Source organism: Callorhinchus milii, unplaced genomic scaffold (genome assembly GCF_018977255.1).
Source record: "Callorhinchus milii isolate IMCB2004 unplaced genomic scaffold, IMCB_Cmil_1.0 Scaffold3, whole genome shotgun sequence".
NCBI classification, from domain to species: Eukaryota; Metazoa; Chordata; class Chondrichthyes; order Chimaeriformes; family Callorhinchidae; genus Callorhinchus; species Callorhinchus milii.
In genome coordinates, this window is record NW_024704744.1 from 60,439,664 (window position 1) to 60,455,597 (window position 15,934).

Here is a 15,934-nt window from a genome sequence, read left to right on the forward strand (position 1 = left end):
TGGGAGTGATAGGTTTAAGGCACTGCTCCTTCACAAAGAATATATTGGCTCTGGAGGGGTTGCAATGCAGATTCACCAGAATAATAAACCTCGATTTGATATAGTGCCTTATCACATCTTCGAGACGTCGCAAAGCGCTTCACAGAATATACTGTAAAGTTAATTGACTGTATATTTTGTGGGTGAAACACGGCAGCCACTTGTACACAGCAGTGTACCACAAAGAATCGTGGAAAGAGTGACCAAATTACTTTTATTGATTTTGAAGGAATTATTATGCCCGGAAAAGCAATCCACTAATTGACTAATAACCGGGTTCCTACTTACGGGTAGCATGATACCAGAATTATACCAGGGCTAAAAGGGTCAAAGTATGAGGACAGGTTGCATAAACTTGGCTCTGTATTCCCTTGAGTTTAGAAGGTTGAGGGGTGATCAATTGAGGTTTTTAAAATAATAAGGGGATTCAATAGGACAGATATAGATAAACTATTTCCTCTGGTGGGGGAAATGCAGAACATGGGGCCATAATCTTAAAATTAGAGCTAGGCCATTTCAAATTGAAATTAGGAGGTAGTTTTTTACCCAAAGGGTAGTGGAAATTTCAAACTCTACCCCAAAAGGCTGTGGATGCTGGCTGGCTCATTCACATCTTCAAAAGAGAAGTAGATAGATATTTGTCAGGCCAGGGTATTAAGGGTTATGGGGCAAGGGCAGATAATTGGACTTGAGGTACACATCAGGCATGATCTTATAGAATGGTGGAACAGGCTTGAGGGGCTGAATGGCCCACTCCTGTTTCTATGTTTCTCTATGGTGCCTGCATAGCCTGCAGCGTGCTCAGGCCTGGATGTGATAAAAGCGTGGATGAGAGACTTGGTGACCCAAGGTGAAAGTTCGTGGTGGAGGCAAGAAAAGTTATGGAAGTAAGGGAAAGTTGAGCAAATAAAAGCACTTATGCAGGGTTTGAAGGACAAGTTGGGAGTTGAACAACACTGAAATTCTGCATTGGGTGTGCAAGGTGGGATGCACATTCAATGTAGGTTGATGCTGTCAGTGCCTGAGGCGCTGTTGGGAGCCAAGTAGGAGAACCTGTCTTGTCAATATTACTGAAGAAAGTTAAAGCTTATCCAAGACTGACAGGTAATCGGGCAGGATGACGAGTCCCGGAGTCGAAGGTAGAAACAGAGAGTTGGGTATCATCTGTACATGTTGAAATGAACCCCATATCTGTGGATGATGCCACTGAGTGGGAGCATATAGATGGGGAAGAGGAGTGGACTGAGGATAGTGCCCTGAGGCAAGATGCCACTTGCAGTATGGGCTCTATTTTCACAAAGATGAAAGCAGGAACCATGTTTTATGGAACCATTCTTGTGGAGTTGAGCAAGGTAGAACTCCACAGTGGGGAGGGGAGAGCAGGGGCCGTGAGTGGGGGGAGAGCAGGGGCAGTGAGTGCGGGGAGAGCAGGGGCAGTGAGTGCGGGGAGAGCAGGGCAGTGAGTGCGGGGGAGAGCAGGGGCAGTGAGTGCGGGGAGAGCAGGGGCAGTGAGTGCGGGGAGAGCAGGGGCAGTGAGTGGGGGGAGAGCAGGGGCAGTGAGTGCGGGGAGAGCAGGGGCAGTGAGTGCGGGGAGAGCAGGGCAGTGAGTGCGGGGAGAGCAGGGGCAGTGAGTGCGGGGAGAGCAGGGCAGTGAGTGCGGGGAGAGCAGGGGCAGTGAGTGCGGGGAGAGCAGGGGCAGTGAGTGCGGGGAGAGCAGGGGCAGTGAGTGCGGGGAGAGCGGGGGCCGTGAGTGGGGGGAGAGCGGGGGCCGTGAGTGGGGGGAGAGCGGGGGCCGTGAGTGCGGGGAGAGCAGGGGCAGTGAGTGCGGGGAGAGCAGGGGCAGAGAGTGGGGGGAGAGCAGGGGCAGTAAGGGGAGGGGGTGGGAGGATATGCAATGAGTGGGAGGAGGGGTTGTGAGTGGGGAGAGGTGAGGAGAAGAGGGGGAGAGAGGGAGGAAATTAGGATGAGAGGAGGAGGAAGAGGGAGGGAGTGAGGAGGAGGGGCAGTGAGTGGGGAGAGGGAGGAGGAGGAAAGAGGGAGGGAGTTAGGAGGAGGGGCAGTGAGTGGGGAGAGGGAGGAGGAGGGGAAGAGGGAGGGAGTTAGGAGGAGGAGGAGGAAGGGCAGTGAGTGGGGAGAGGGAGGAGGAGGTGAGGGGAAGAGGGAGGGAGTAAAGGATAGGAAGGGCAGTGAGTGGGGAGGAGGGGAAGAGGGAGGGAGGGAGGAGGAGCAGTGAATGGGGAGGGGAGGAGGAGGAGCAGTGAATGGGGAGGGGAGGAGGAGGAGCAGTGAATGGGGAGGGGAGGAGGAGGAGCAGTGAATGGGGAGAGGAGGAGGAGGAGCAGTGAGTGGGGAGAGAGGGGGAGGAGCAGTGAATGGGGAGAGGAGGAGGAGGAGCAGTGAATGGGGAGGGGAGGGGAGGGAGGAGGAGCAGTGAATGGGGAGAGGAGGAGGAGGAGCAGTGAATGGGGAGAGGAGGAGGAGGAGCAGTGAATGGGGAGAGGAGGAGGAGGAGCAGTGAATGGGGAGAGGAGGAGGAGGAGCAGTGAATGGGAGGGAGGAGGAGGGCAGTGAATGGGGAGAGGAGGAGGAGGAGCAGTGAATGGGGAGAGGAGGAGGAGGAGGAGCAGTGAATGGGGAGAGGAGGAGGAGGAGCAGTGAATGGGGAGGGGAGGAGGAGGAGCAGGAATGGGGAGGGGAGGAGGAGCAGTGAATGGGGAGGGGAGGAGGAGGAGCAGTGAATGGGGAGGGGGAGGAGGAGGAGCAGTGAATGGGGAGGAGAGGAGGAGCGGAATGGGGAGGGAGGAGGAGCAGTGAATGGGGAGGGAGGAGGAGGAGCAGTGAATGGGGAGGGGAGGAGGAGGAGCAGTGAATGGGGAGGAGGAGGAGGAGGAGCAGTGAATGGGAGGGGAGGAGGAGGAGCAGTGAATGGGAGGGGAGGAGGAGGAGCAGTGAATGGGGAGGGGAGGAGGAGGAGCAGTGAGTGGGGAGAGAGGGGGAGGGAGAATTTTTAAAAACTTAAACCTGCAAAACAATTTTCCTTTCCTCTCTTGTGTTTCGCAGTTGGAGAAGCACCAGCCCTCGGGGGGGGGCACCGGGCTACTTTGGGGCTATTCTGGGGTTGACTTTGGGCTATAAAGATGGTTGGCAAAGGCTGGAGAGAGGGAGGAGCAGCCGGAGGAGGCGGGGACGGGCTCAGTCTCGGTCCCGCCCGGGCGCCTGGCCACCCGCACTCGGGGGAAGCGTGATGAGCGGGAAGGGCGGCCAAACATACAACGGGGACTCGGGCTCGGGCTCGGGCCCCGCCGCTGACCGGAGCTCGGCTCCGGCTCCGGCTGCTTTGGGGAGAGCGAGGCCCCGTGACGTGGGCAACAAGGTGACGGTGGTGCTGGGAGCGCAGTGGGGAGACGAGGGCAAAGGCAAGGTGGTGGATCTGCTGGCCCAGGACGCCGACATGGTGTGCCGCTGCCAGGTGAGGAGAGGAGCGGGGCTCCGGGGGGGGGAGCGGGGCCCCGGGGGGGGGGGGAGCGGGGCCCGGGGGGGGGGGAGCGGGGCGGGGGGGAGCGGGGCCCGGGGGGGGGGCGGGGCCCGGGGGGGGGGGCGGGGGGGGGGGGGGGGACGGGGGGGGGGGGGGGGGGGGGGGGGGGGGGGGGGGGAGGGCCCGGGGGGGGGGGGGGCAGCGGGGCCCCGGGGGGGGGCAGCGGGGCCCCGGGGGGGGGGGGGGGGGGGGGGGGGGAGCGGGGCCCCGGGGGGGGGGGAGCGGGGCCCCGGGGGGGGGAGCGGGGCCCGGGGGGGGGGAGCGGGGCCCCGGGGGGGGGGGGGGGGGGGGGGGGGGGGCCCCGGGGGGGGGGGGGGGGGGGGGGGGGGGGGGGGGGGGGGGGGAGCGGGGCCCCGGGGGGAGGGGGCGGGGCCCCGGGGGGGGGGTGGAGCGGGGCTCTGGGCTGTCGGCTCTCGGTCACCGCTAGTTTTCAGCGGCTCTTTTTAACTCCGGAGAAAGGAGGCCCCGGGCGGCGCCGTTACCACAGCAACCAGCGAGGGGGAAGGCCTCCCCCCCCCCCCCCCCTCCCACCCGACAAACTCTCCCTCCCGCGGACGACCCCCTCCACTCCCGCGGACGTTGGGCCTCAATGCAGCACCTGGATGTCCCTCTTGCCCCCCGGGGCCCGGCCGGGCTGCTGACCAGACCAGGCCAGGCCGGGGGTGTGGGGGTGAAGCTGCGCCCACTCTCCCTTTGTTCCTGGTGCTGTCTCTCTGCTCCTCTTCGGACGCATATTTTGCTGCTGATCTGTTGCAAGTCCTGTTGTTTCCTCAGTTGTTTGTCTCCCCCCCTCATAAATCCACCATGTCAATGCATTTATATATACAGAGAGAGATTATGTTGCATCTGTGCGGTTCGATAAATGTGTCCTTTTGGTCTGCATCGGTTTTGTGTTTGACTTATTGCAGGTTGGAGATATATATATATATATATAGGTTGGATATATATATATACATACAGAGAGAGAGAGAGAGAGAGTCTCATGTCTGTGTTTTGTCTCAAAGACACAGGCACATGGCCGAGCAGTTGATGGGGAGCAGTTGCTAGTTTCCTGCACCTTTTTTTTTAATCCCAACTGCATTTTCATCTTCTGTGCCCAGACATGCAGCGAATTAAACTTGACGATGAGAGCAGCGCTCCGGGGATTTTCGGAATTAATGAGGGTCTCGCAAACATAAATGAGAGAACTATTATTTTTGAACTCATTCCTTTGAAAAGGGACTTAAAAGGGAAAGAGGAGATTTCAAATAAAAACACACTGTCGGCCATTATTTTTCCTTCTATTCATAGACCATTCCACAGGTACGAATCACCCTCTCGCACTTCTCCCAAGTAATATTACTCTTGTTTGAGCCTTAATTGGAGGCAGTGCTTGCAGGCCTTTTTACCGCAGGGGACATCAGTCAACGCTGCCGCCCACATAGGATGACCTTCCAGCAGGGGTCTGAGATTTTCAGACTAGCAGTCGGTGATTGGAACCATGGTTGAATTTTCTTCCTCTCCATGCCCCAACCCAGAACAATTGTAGTGTCTTAACCGCTGCAGTGGCTGAAATCGGAACAATTTAGTACAGATTTAGTCTCTGTGGCCCAGCAATGAATGGGATAATTCAGTTAACCGTTGGCTCCACTGCCCATATCTTTACCCGTACCAAACTCTGCACCCTCATCTCCCCAGGCCGCATTGCCTCCCTGTCCAAAACTGATCGATTTCAAGATCCTCACACTCGCCTAGCATTTACTTCATGTGCCAGCACCTCCCTGTCTCTCCAGCCTTCTCACACCCTGCTCTTTCTACCCAGCCCCTTTGCTCAGGCTTCTGCATGTTCTAACCTCTCCCCTATAACCATCAGCGGCTGTGCCTTCAGTCATTAAGTCCTGAACCACTGGAACTCCCTGACTCTATCCTCAAAAAAAGCTTTCAAATTCTGGCATTTACTCCAGCTGAAGTAAAAACACAATAGGGATTGAGGTATTGCAATAGATTATTTAGAAATCGGTTGGTCGTGATGAACCAGAAATCAGTCTTTTCTAAGCAAGGAAAGCTGACGTGTGCATGTGCAGCCACATTTCTAGTACGCTGTGCATAGCACACAGGAAGTAATGGTGCGAGGATCATTTTGTCATTTGGCTGCATATCTCACTGAACAACAACACCAAAATTACATTTGTATAGCACGTTTCACGTTGGGAGTTTGTCCTAAGGTGCTGGACAGTCAGTGTTTCTGACCCGAGCTGGGGGTCGGGATTGGGGAGGATGGAGACAGGGGGGAAGCAGGGTGATCAAAAGCACGGTCAAAGAGGAGGGTCTAAAGATGGGTCTTGATGGAACAGAATGGTAGGGGTTTAGGAGGTCACAGAGGTAGGTGGGAGCTAGGCCGTGGAAGGCTTTGAGGGGGAGGACCAGGATCTTATCCTTGCATTATATAGCGTTTCCGTCGAACTGTATCCTCTGTGTGATGGGAAGCCAGTGGAGTTGAGCGAGGATGGGGGTGATAGTCATGGTCTTGGTGTGGGAGAGGACACGGGCTGCCGAGTTCTGGATGATCTGCAGCCTATAGAGGGAAGAGTTGGGGAGGCAGCCATGCAAGGAGTTTGCATAATCAAGCCTCGATGTTATGAATACACGTATGAGGGTTTCGGCGGCCTGCTGTGTGAGACGGTGGCGGAGCCGGGCGATGTTGCAGAGGTGGGGGAAGGCAGAGCGGGTCATGGCATGGAAGTGGGGTAGAAAGCATAGTTGGGGGTCAAACGGGACACCAAGTTTCCAGACTGGCTTAGTAAGGTGGAGTGTGCAACCATGGATGGAGATGCTGTCAGCGCCTGAGGTGAGGAGGTGCTGACAGGAGCCAATCAGGAGAGCCTCGGTCTTGTTGATTCTCAACTGAAGAAAGTTAGTTCTCATCCAGGACTTGATGTCTGACAGACATTCTGTCAGGACAGCAGTGGTCCTGGAGTCAAGGGTGGAGGCAGAGAGGAAGAGTTGGGTGTCATCCGCATACATGTGGAAGTTGACTCCATGTCTGCGGATGATATCACCAAGAGGGAGCATATAGATATTGAAGAGGAGGGGACCAAGGACAGAGCCCCGAGGAACGCTGCACGAGACGGTGCGAGGGCTAGAGGAGAAGCCATTTGTGGAGATGATGTGGAGACAGTGTGAGAGGTAGGATCTGAACCATTCCAGCAAATTAACTACATTTCCTATTGTAATCACCTTTTGCCAAAGATGCTGCATTTAACACTAACCACAACTTACAGTCCTGTTGCATTTTTGTGAAATATACTGTTTTAATATTACAGATACACTATTTTTTAAAGGGGTGGGAAAGGTACCAGTGGACAGGGACACATTGCAATGTGATGCTTAGGTTTATGGACCAATGTTGTAATGTGGTTCTTATGTAGTTTGGGATATTTTGTTCACTCTTTTAACTCAAGTTACTTTTAAAGAATAACCCAATACTATTGCTTTGTTCATACTACAAAGCATGTCAAAGTTTAGAGAGCTATTATTTTCATGGAACTTTTTAGTGATTCTTTTTTGGCAGTGTAAAATTCACTATATTTTACACTGCCATCAACTTCCATGGTTGCACACTACAAGTCACCAAGCCAGTTAGGAACCTAGGTGTCTTGTTCGACCCTCAACTGTCTTTTCTTCCCCACTTCCAAGCCATGACCCGCTCTGCCTTCCCTCACCTCCGTAAAATCTCCCAACTCCGCCACTACCTCACCCCTCAGGCCGCTGAAACTCTTGTTCATGCCTTCATCACCTCCAGGCTCGACTGCAAACTCCCTGCTTGTCGGCCTTCCCAACTCCTCCCTCCACAGGCTGCAGATAATCCAGAACTCTGCAGCCCGTGTCCTCTCCACATCAAACTCCACGACCCCATCTCCTCCATTCTCGTCCGACTCCAATGGTTCCCTATCCTTCAGAGGATCCAGCTAAGATCCTGGTCCTCACATACAAAGCCCTCCATGGCCTCGCCCCACCCTACCTCTGCGACTTCCTACCAACCCGCCCGCTCCCTCCGCTCAGCCGGCTCCAGCCTGCTCCACATCCCCTGACCCACCCGCCCCACCATTGGCGGGAGAGCCTTCAGCCACTCTGCCCCCAACCTCTGGAATTCCATTCTCCAATCACTCCGTCTCGCTCCCTCCTTAGCTTCCTTCAAGTCTCAAGTCAAAACCCTCCTCTTCGACCATGCTATCGGTCACCCACCTTCCTCTCCTTTCTCTCTCCCTGACCCCAGCTCGGGTCTGAAATGCTGTACACTGTCCAGCGCCTTGTGACGTCCTCCCGACATGAAAGGGCTATACAAATGTAATCTTGTTGTTGCACATTGAAATAAATTTCATTGTTCTGCCCTCCAAAGAAAGAAATTTCATTGAATGCACATTGCTAGAATAAAAACGATGCATGCAAAGTGTTTGAAGACATTTTTGTGAGATGGTTTGCCCCTTTAATACTGTTGTCATATTTCAGCCTGCTGGTGCTAGGGGCCTGCCTCCAATTTATATTGCAAGATGGAATCCAAAGCGCTAGCAGCAATAACCAAACAATAGTCCATGAAGGAGAGTAAATCCAACAATTTCAAGTTGAAATATACATTCTATTCAAGTAGTTGGTGTCTTACTGATTACACTCTGCAGCAGCCCAGTTGTTGTGGTAAAAAGTTAACAGACATCCATATCGTGGAACCTCAATTATCCACTAGATTCAATTATCTATCCGGGAAGGATTGGTATGGTTTTATGGCAAATAGTCGATGGTCCATTGTACAGAAGGGTTTAAGATGATCAGGAATGTTGTCTTTTGAAGCACATTTTGGAAGGCGACAACAAAAACAAATTACATTTGTAGAGCGCCTTTCACGTCGGTAAGATGTTCCAAGGAGCTGTAGTTTAAGAAAGTTTTTTTTGGCTTGAAAAGCTAGAAATTTTTATATGAAAATTTCACTGTGAAAATTTAGACTTTTTTCGATAGTTTGGTAGAAATACAGACATGTGACACTGTTTTCTTGAATGGCTGGTTTATACGACAAATCCTAAATATTATCTGAAGTGTTTACAGAAAGGGTGGTGAGAGCGTGGAAATCTCTGTTACAAACTAAAGTCTGCAGAATAATAATTGTTTAAAAGTAAATTGGGTATAAGGTTCTTGAAGAGGGGGAATATTAAAGATAGTAGGAGTGAGCAAGAAAGAGTACATTTGGGATTAGATAGGTTTAAATGGAGAAAAACACCATTGTAGACATTAAAGGGTCAAATGACCGGTTTCTGCACTGTAACATTATTTGATTCCATTTGGATTGCCTTGCCGACTCGGTGTGTTGCCACCATCTTGTACAAGTCTTGACTGTGGTTGGAAAATGTTCAGGACATATTATCTATTCCTGAGAAGTGACTTCAGTATCCTGTGCATGTTGTGTGATTGTGATATATGTGTATAGCAGCAACAACAAAACAATATTAATTAAAGGAGAATAAACGCAACAATTTCAAATTTGAAATAACAAAGTACATTATATTTTAAGAGGGTGCGCACTAGTTTGATCTGTTTGAAAGAGGCCGAGGAGATCGGAGGTGAGGAGATGTTGGCAGGAGCCAATAAGGTTTGCTTACTGCGAACGTTGCATGTTTATCCGGCCTTAATGTCTGATGGTCAGAACATCAGTGGACCAGGAATTGCGATTCAAACTAATATTCCAGTCGGTTTGGACATCTGCAAATATCTTTGTGTGGTAATGTCAAGATATCCGGGCCCGCACAGAAAGTTGCTGGGTAAACTTGCAACTTTTCATTATCAAGTAAGCTGAACCATAGAATCATAGGCACAGAAGAAGGCCGTTCAGCCCATTGTGTCTGTGGAGGGAGGTGTCGGAAAATTCAGAAACTTGGAGACAAATTAATATAATTTCACCACATCAAAACCTTCCGAGGCAGCAATAAACAAGGCAAACCGGATGCTGGGCTATATTGCCAAATATTTAGGTTCAGATCTTCAGATATCATATTCAAGCTGTACAGATTTTAGGACCAAACTGTATGAATTCAAGATTGCGGTTTGGGGATTGGAAGGAGGGGTTCTTTAGTCTGAAGGGTATTGGTATGGAATGATTTGTTGGTATTGTCGGTTAGATCTGAGTCAGTTGTGGCATTTAAAAAAGGATTGGGCTAATTCATGCAGAGGAAGGATATTATACTCGATCCAATAGATGGGAAAAGAGCTGGGTATTGGAAAACTGATGACTTTTTGGAGGAGCATACATTGACAAAAAAAAGGCTTGTTGTTCAGTTTCTACTTTATTAATGATGCAGTTTTTCTTATGTCTTGGTTTCGCATGAGCCATGTTAAGTAATTGGCTAAAATGAAAATGCTTGAAATGAAAAGACTGTGAATAATCAAATTGGTCCACTCGTCTCTTTTTATTAGGGATATTTGTGAACAGTATTTCAGTGTATTCTGTGAGCCCAGTGAGGAATGTGCCTGTGGCAATGCTGTCACTACCAGTTTGAGGTTCCCATAGATTGATTGTAAATGCTGGATTGCTGAGCCCCCGTTGAGTGAACACTGCTGTTTCTGAAATAAAGCAATGATATAAAGGATAAGTTTATCCCCTGGGGGAATCGAACCCAGGTCTCTCACTTGCAAAGTGAGTGCTCTAACCACTGAGCTACAGGACTCCACTTGTGGAACATTGCCTTTTTGTAGTGAATTGGGAGTGATTTTGCCACCCAGTGTCACAGTTGAGCATCCCAGGGCCAAGCATAGCAAAGGGGAGTTCCCACAACTCTGCCTCAGTAATGTCTTTTTTTTCTTCTCCCTTTCCCATCTCTTTTTCTGATAATTTTCTTCTGTTGGAGTATGGTCTATAGGCAAGTGACCTCTGGTGCCTTGCCAGTGCCTTGTCAGGATAGTATTTGACAGTGGGGGCATGTGGCAGAGAGCCGTCACAGCCAAGACTGAGTTTGCAAATATCAACACACACCACACATACCTTCCATCAGGTTTGTCTAGATGTTTATCAGATGAAGAATGCCCTTTGGCCTATTTTATTTCATTCTTTCAAAGTATTAACACTATCGTCGCAGGCAGTAACATAACCTACCTCTCCATTTTTTTCCAATCTATGTAATTTCAGAAACTAAAAAAAACTCTTGTAAGATTTCTCCTTCTCACCCAAAGACATTGCCTTTTGCCATTGTTTGGTGCCATTAGGTATTGTCAATCTCACAGTACCTTGCCCAAATGATGATTCTTAATGAGGAAACCTAGGTGGATAGTGATTCCGACAGTCTATTCAACCGTGGTGTCAGCTCATTTGAGTCTGATCCTTCCTTTGGCTGATTCCATACATGCACCCCCTCCCCTCCTCCCAGTCACTGCACAGCACACTGAGATGTTATTCTATGTTAAGGACACTATACAAATGCTCGTCACTGCACACTTTCCAGAAGTTCCTCTGTGGTGACCATTGCTGCTTTGTCCCCCCCCCCCCCCACCCATCTTTCTCCTTAGTCATATCAAAGACTATTTGATGCCCTAGCTGAGATGAGGTATCACGCAGCTCAGAATTACGCCTGAAAGAGATTAATTTAATTATTTAATTTCAGTTCCATTTCAATCTTAGCTCTGCTCTTGTACCAAGGAACTCCTGACGTAAGTTCCGCAGATTCTGTGTTCTGGCATTTGTAGAGAGTTTAGATTTTTTTTGCCATTTGTGTCCTCTCCTGAAACTGTTAATTTTTTGGTACATTTTCACTGGCATTCTCTGGAAGTTCTCCCAGCTAGCATTTCTTTGGTTTTAGCAGTTTATTTAACTGGAGCAGATCTCATTAAACCGAGGATCCGTCTGTCTGTTCAGGTGGATGATAAAGATCCCATGGCAATATTCGAAAAGAGAAGGGAGTCTGTCACAGTGACCTTAGTCAACAATCCCCAAAATAAAATTGGTCATTCACGTCATTACTGCGCAAATCAGCTGCCCGTTCACCCACAGACAGTCAAACATAGTCACTGCACTTTACAGAATATCCTGTGAAATATGTATGCAGATGATACCCAAATGTACCTCTCCGCCTCCACCCTTGACTCCAGGACCACTGCTGTGCTGACAGAATATCTGTCAGACATCAAGTCCTGGATGAGAGCCAACTTTCTACAGTTGAACGTCAACAAGACCGAGGCTTTTCTGATTGGTTCCCGTCAGTGCCTCCTCACCTCAGGCGCTGACAGCATCTCCATCCATGGTTGCACACTCCACCTCACTAAGCCAGTCCAGAACCTTGGGGTCTTGTTTGACCCTCACCTATTGTTGACCCTCAACTATCATTTTATTTATACTCTCCAATTCTCTCCATCTCTTGAAGCTGCATATCCAAATTGCTGTATGGTTCCGCTGACGCCAGCCACCCTCCAGTACTTTGCCCAAGTAGCCAAACTTCGCAAATGAACTTGAACTTAGACAGTGAGCATTATGGGGTATGTGACCATGGAAGGCATTGCATTGAGCCTGATGCTGTTATCATATGATATTCACATTCATGCCCTTCCAGTCATTAGATAGTGATCAAATGCAGGAAGCTTGGTTGATTGCCATGACAGTTGCTATATAAATTATTTTGTATTGTTACTTCTTTCTTCCCTTTTGTCGGGGTAAAGGGGAATGGAATTGAGACCAATTGTAGCACTTTAAATGCCACAGTTAATTTATCAGAGCCTAGCGATCATGTGTTTTAGTTTGTCTAAATTAATTTATAGCTGTCAGGGTTTATTCTGAGTACAGTCCATGCTGTACTGGAACATATTTATAAACCAAGGGAGTTGGACTAATGCCAGTCTATCGTGTGGGTTTCACTCTTTACATCTCTAGATTGCTCACCCGCACAGATACACACGGTGCTGCAGTTTACACCCATCTTTGAAGAATCTTTGTTTGAGTAGATATAGTGCTTTTTCTCTCTTTTCCCCTTCCCCCCACCACCAAAATTGTTTATCCTCCTCAGCATAAGGGATATTAGTGTTGGCAAAGGGAACATTTTCCCGTTCAGGCACAAGCTCCATAATCTGCCCAATAACTCTTGCAGCCTCAAATTTGGAAGAGCATTCTCCTGTCCAAATGTGGTGCACGAGTCATCCTGTGACATCTCTGAGTGAGATTAACCTATTGGTGATAAATTAAGGGTAATTTTGTCCTATGGCCCACTGCCACTGAAAATCGGGTTGACATTGGTGAAACTTGTCAGATCTTACCTATAGCCATCAGACAAATGGGTCCAGGTCATGGAGTTGCAAGGACAGTTTCCAGCCCATTGTATAACGCAATATCCTAAACATGCTGTGTGTTTTATGTGGTCAGCATGAGTCAGTAAGAACAAGTGGTTTAGCTTGAGCAGTTACCTATCCTTGTTGCTAAATTCCATTATACAGCATTTTCAGCACAGTAGTCAAAAAATATTGAAGAATGAATCATGTGTTTCCCCTTCCCCATGACTTATTGTTATCATGGTTAATTTATGAACTAAAAAAATTGCTCTCTCTTCACCCTCCTCCCTTTGAAAAAAAGTTACTTAAAATAAAAACACAGGTTAGTGAGCCAATAATAAGCTAAGTTCTGAGCAACGTAGGCAAAGATTTAACTCTTACATCAACTGAAGTATGCCATTTGCAGTCTACAACATTACATCTGTTGCAAGTTACACATTCTTATTTTCAACCTGTACAGCTAGGAGAAAGAGTGATAAAGTATGTTTTTTGATCTGACATATAAGGGAGGGGCAGTACTGACCCTGGTTCCTTGACTGCCCCAAGGTGAAACAAACTGCAGTGTGAAGACATGTAAATGGCACATTTTATCTTGGAACTTTTTTTTAAAGAATCTGGTGCTAATTTCTTGAAACTAGTAACTATCAGGCTTTATTTTGGAGTAAGAGCTCCAGTTGCTCAGTCAAGGTTCAGTTTATAAATTATGTGGAGATTGTTTTTAGTATGGATGTAATATGTATTTGTGCTTGAGTTCAGCTGGATGCCTGCATTTTGTTTCAATGACCTAGAATTTGAATCGCATCCATGTGGGATCATTAAAAGTGATGTCAGTTTTTTTTTCATGTCTAAATTCTTCCTAACCAATGTGCTAAAACATTTTATTTTACTTGCAAAAGTAAATTCAAAATCTTTCTTTATCTTTGCTTGACTTGATCTCCATCGAGCACGGTATTTCAGAATTGGGGTTCCAAATAGCTAAGCTACCCAGCCACACACACGGTGCAGCACACATGATCCTATCCCACCAGTACTCAACAACAACAACAAAATGACATTTATATAGCGCCTTTCACGTCGGGAGGATGTCCCCAGGTGCTGGACAGACAGAGTTACGGACCCGAGCTGAGGGTCGAGGTGGGGGAGGGTGGAGTGCAAAGGAGGAAGCAGGGAGATCGAAAGCACAGTCGAAGAGGAGGAACTTGAGGTGGGTCTTGAAAGTGGTGAGGGAGGGGGTGAGGTGGAGGGACTGAGGGATGGAGTTCCAGAGAGTGGGTGCAGAGTGGCGGAAGGCCTGCCCGCAGATAGTGGGTTGAGCAAGATGGGGGACGTGAAGCAGGCCGCTGAGTGGAGGGAGCGAACAAGGGTAAGGGCTTAGGAGGTCAAAGAGGTAGGGGGGCGCAAGACCATGGAGGGCGTTGAAGGTGAGGACTGGGATCTTGAATTGTACCCTCTATGTGATGGGAAGCCAATGGAGTTAGGTTAAAAAGTTATAGGCAAAAATCATATTATTCAGAGAGGTTGGGGATATGGTTGTGCAAGAGGGAAAACGAGCTGAAGCTTCTAAAGTGGAGAATTGGAAACATTTACCCTTAAGGTGATGAAAGAATGGATAAAGGTCTCATCAACAGTGTGGGTAGGGTGAAACCGGACCTGCTAGCAACGGTGAGTAAAATCCTGTCAGCTGAGCGAAACAGCATGTAATGTATCACACGATCAGGGATCTTGATAGATTGCTCAACTGGTTTTAAGCTAGTGTTTCCCCTAGGGGCAATGATTTGGTAAGATGTCTACATTTGCAGTTTCATATTTGCACGCTTGGTTTTCCTTTGTACATGGCATAATCACGGCTGACATCACTTTTTCAACAACAACTTACATTAACATAGCACCTTCACCCAGGATAGTGTCTGAATGCTGAACTATGGTAGAGTTTGAAGCTGAGCCAGAGAGAAAGGGAGATGACTGTAGGCCAGTCGTAGAGGAAAGTCTTCAGGTGTGATTTGATGTTGGGAAAAGATTAGATTTATTTTGGAGTGGTAAATGCTGACTGGAAACACATGCCAGGATACAGTACAGTACATTCTCATCCCCATTTAGAGAAGTAAACTTTCCCCCATATGCTAACATTGTACCTTGATAGGTGAGCGACCATAAGAATTCTGTTCCATGTCTCGATCAGCACACAAATCCCAAGTGATTAGGATGATGAAGGTTCTTCGAATCATTTGATCTCATCCTTCCACAAAATCCACCCTATACAAGATCATGAGAGGTTCGGACCGACTCAAACCTCTTACCATCTGGCTAGCCCAATATGTAAGAAAAAATCATTTTAAATCAGAATGGCAGTCATTTTACAACTGGGAGTTAGAATTTAGCTCAACTTTCTAATTGGAGAGAAAACTTATTTTGGTTGAGCTGAGTGGGAAGAAACCTGAGCCAGGCTTACTGTTTTTTCATCAACCATATCTTGGAATACTGTGGAGCAGCCTGTTTCTGGTATCAGACAGACTATTGCCTGAGAGAATCAGCTCAATTCCAATATTCCTTTGCCAGCCACATCACCTTTGAGCCAGCTAAGATTCCCTATGCACAATGGATAGTCTTAAAAAATTCTTAAAGATGACTGAACACAATTTTTAAAAAAATCAAACTTTCCTGGCAATGACGTGCAACAGTGGTTAAAAGCAATTGAACTTTTATTTACAATACAGTCTACAGGGTGAACAGATCCAAGCACTCATTGCTCATGTAGACCCATTTTTGACTTGAAGGCAAGAAAAAAATCCCAACAGTCATTAATTTAACCATGGTAATGTATCAGTATTGTAGTTTATTTATCTTGTATAGCACTAGCTGGGTGTGGAAGTATAATTCATGTTATTGTTCCACTTTCACAATATTTTTTTAAAAACTTATTGATTTAGATTCACCCGGAGCACAATCGGTAGCATGTACACAGGTCTTGTCTTCAGGCACGATCTCCGGACTTCCACAGCAAAAAACATTCCTTAAAAAGGCTTGACTGATGAACTATTGATTGTTCAACCAAATTTGGTACATTTCCTTTTCTTTTAAATGTTGTACATC

The 15,934-nt window shown here is 48.2% G+C and overlaps 1 protein-coding gene across 1 annotated transcript in view; it reads left to right on the plus strand.

The window, feature by feature from the left end:
• Positions 1-3,113: 3,113 nt before the first annotated feature.
• Positions 3,114-15,934, plus strand: part of adss2 (adenylosuccinate synthase 2) — a 53,221-nt gene continuing 40,400 nt past the window's right edge. Inside the window, exon 1 of the mRNA XM_042333104.1 lies at positions 3,114-3,508. Within this exon, the coding sequence (XP_042189038.1) occupies positions 3,284-3,508 (225 nt within the window). The 5' untranslated portion in view covers positions 3,114-3,283. The remainder of the gene's footprint in view (positions 3,509-15,934) is intronic.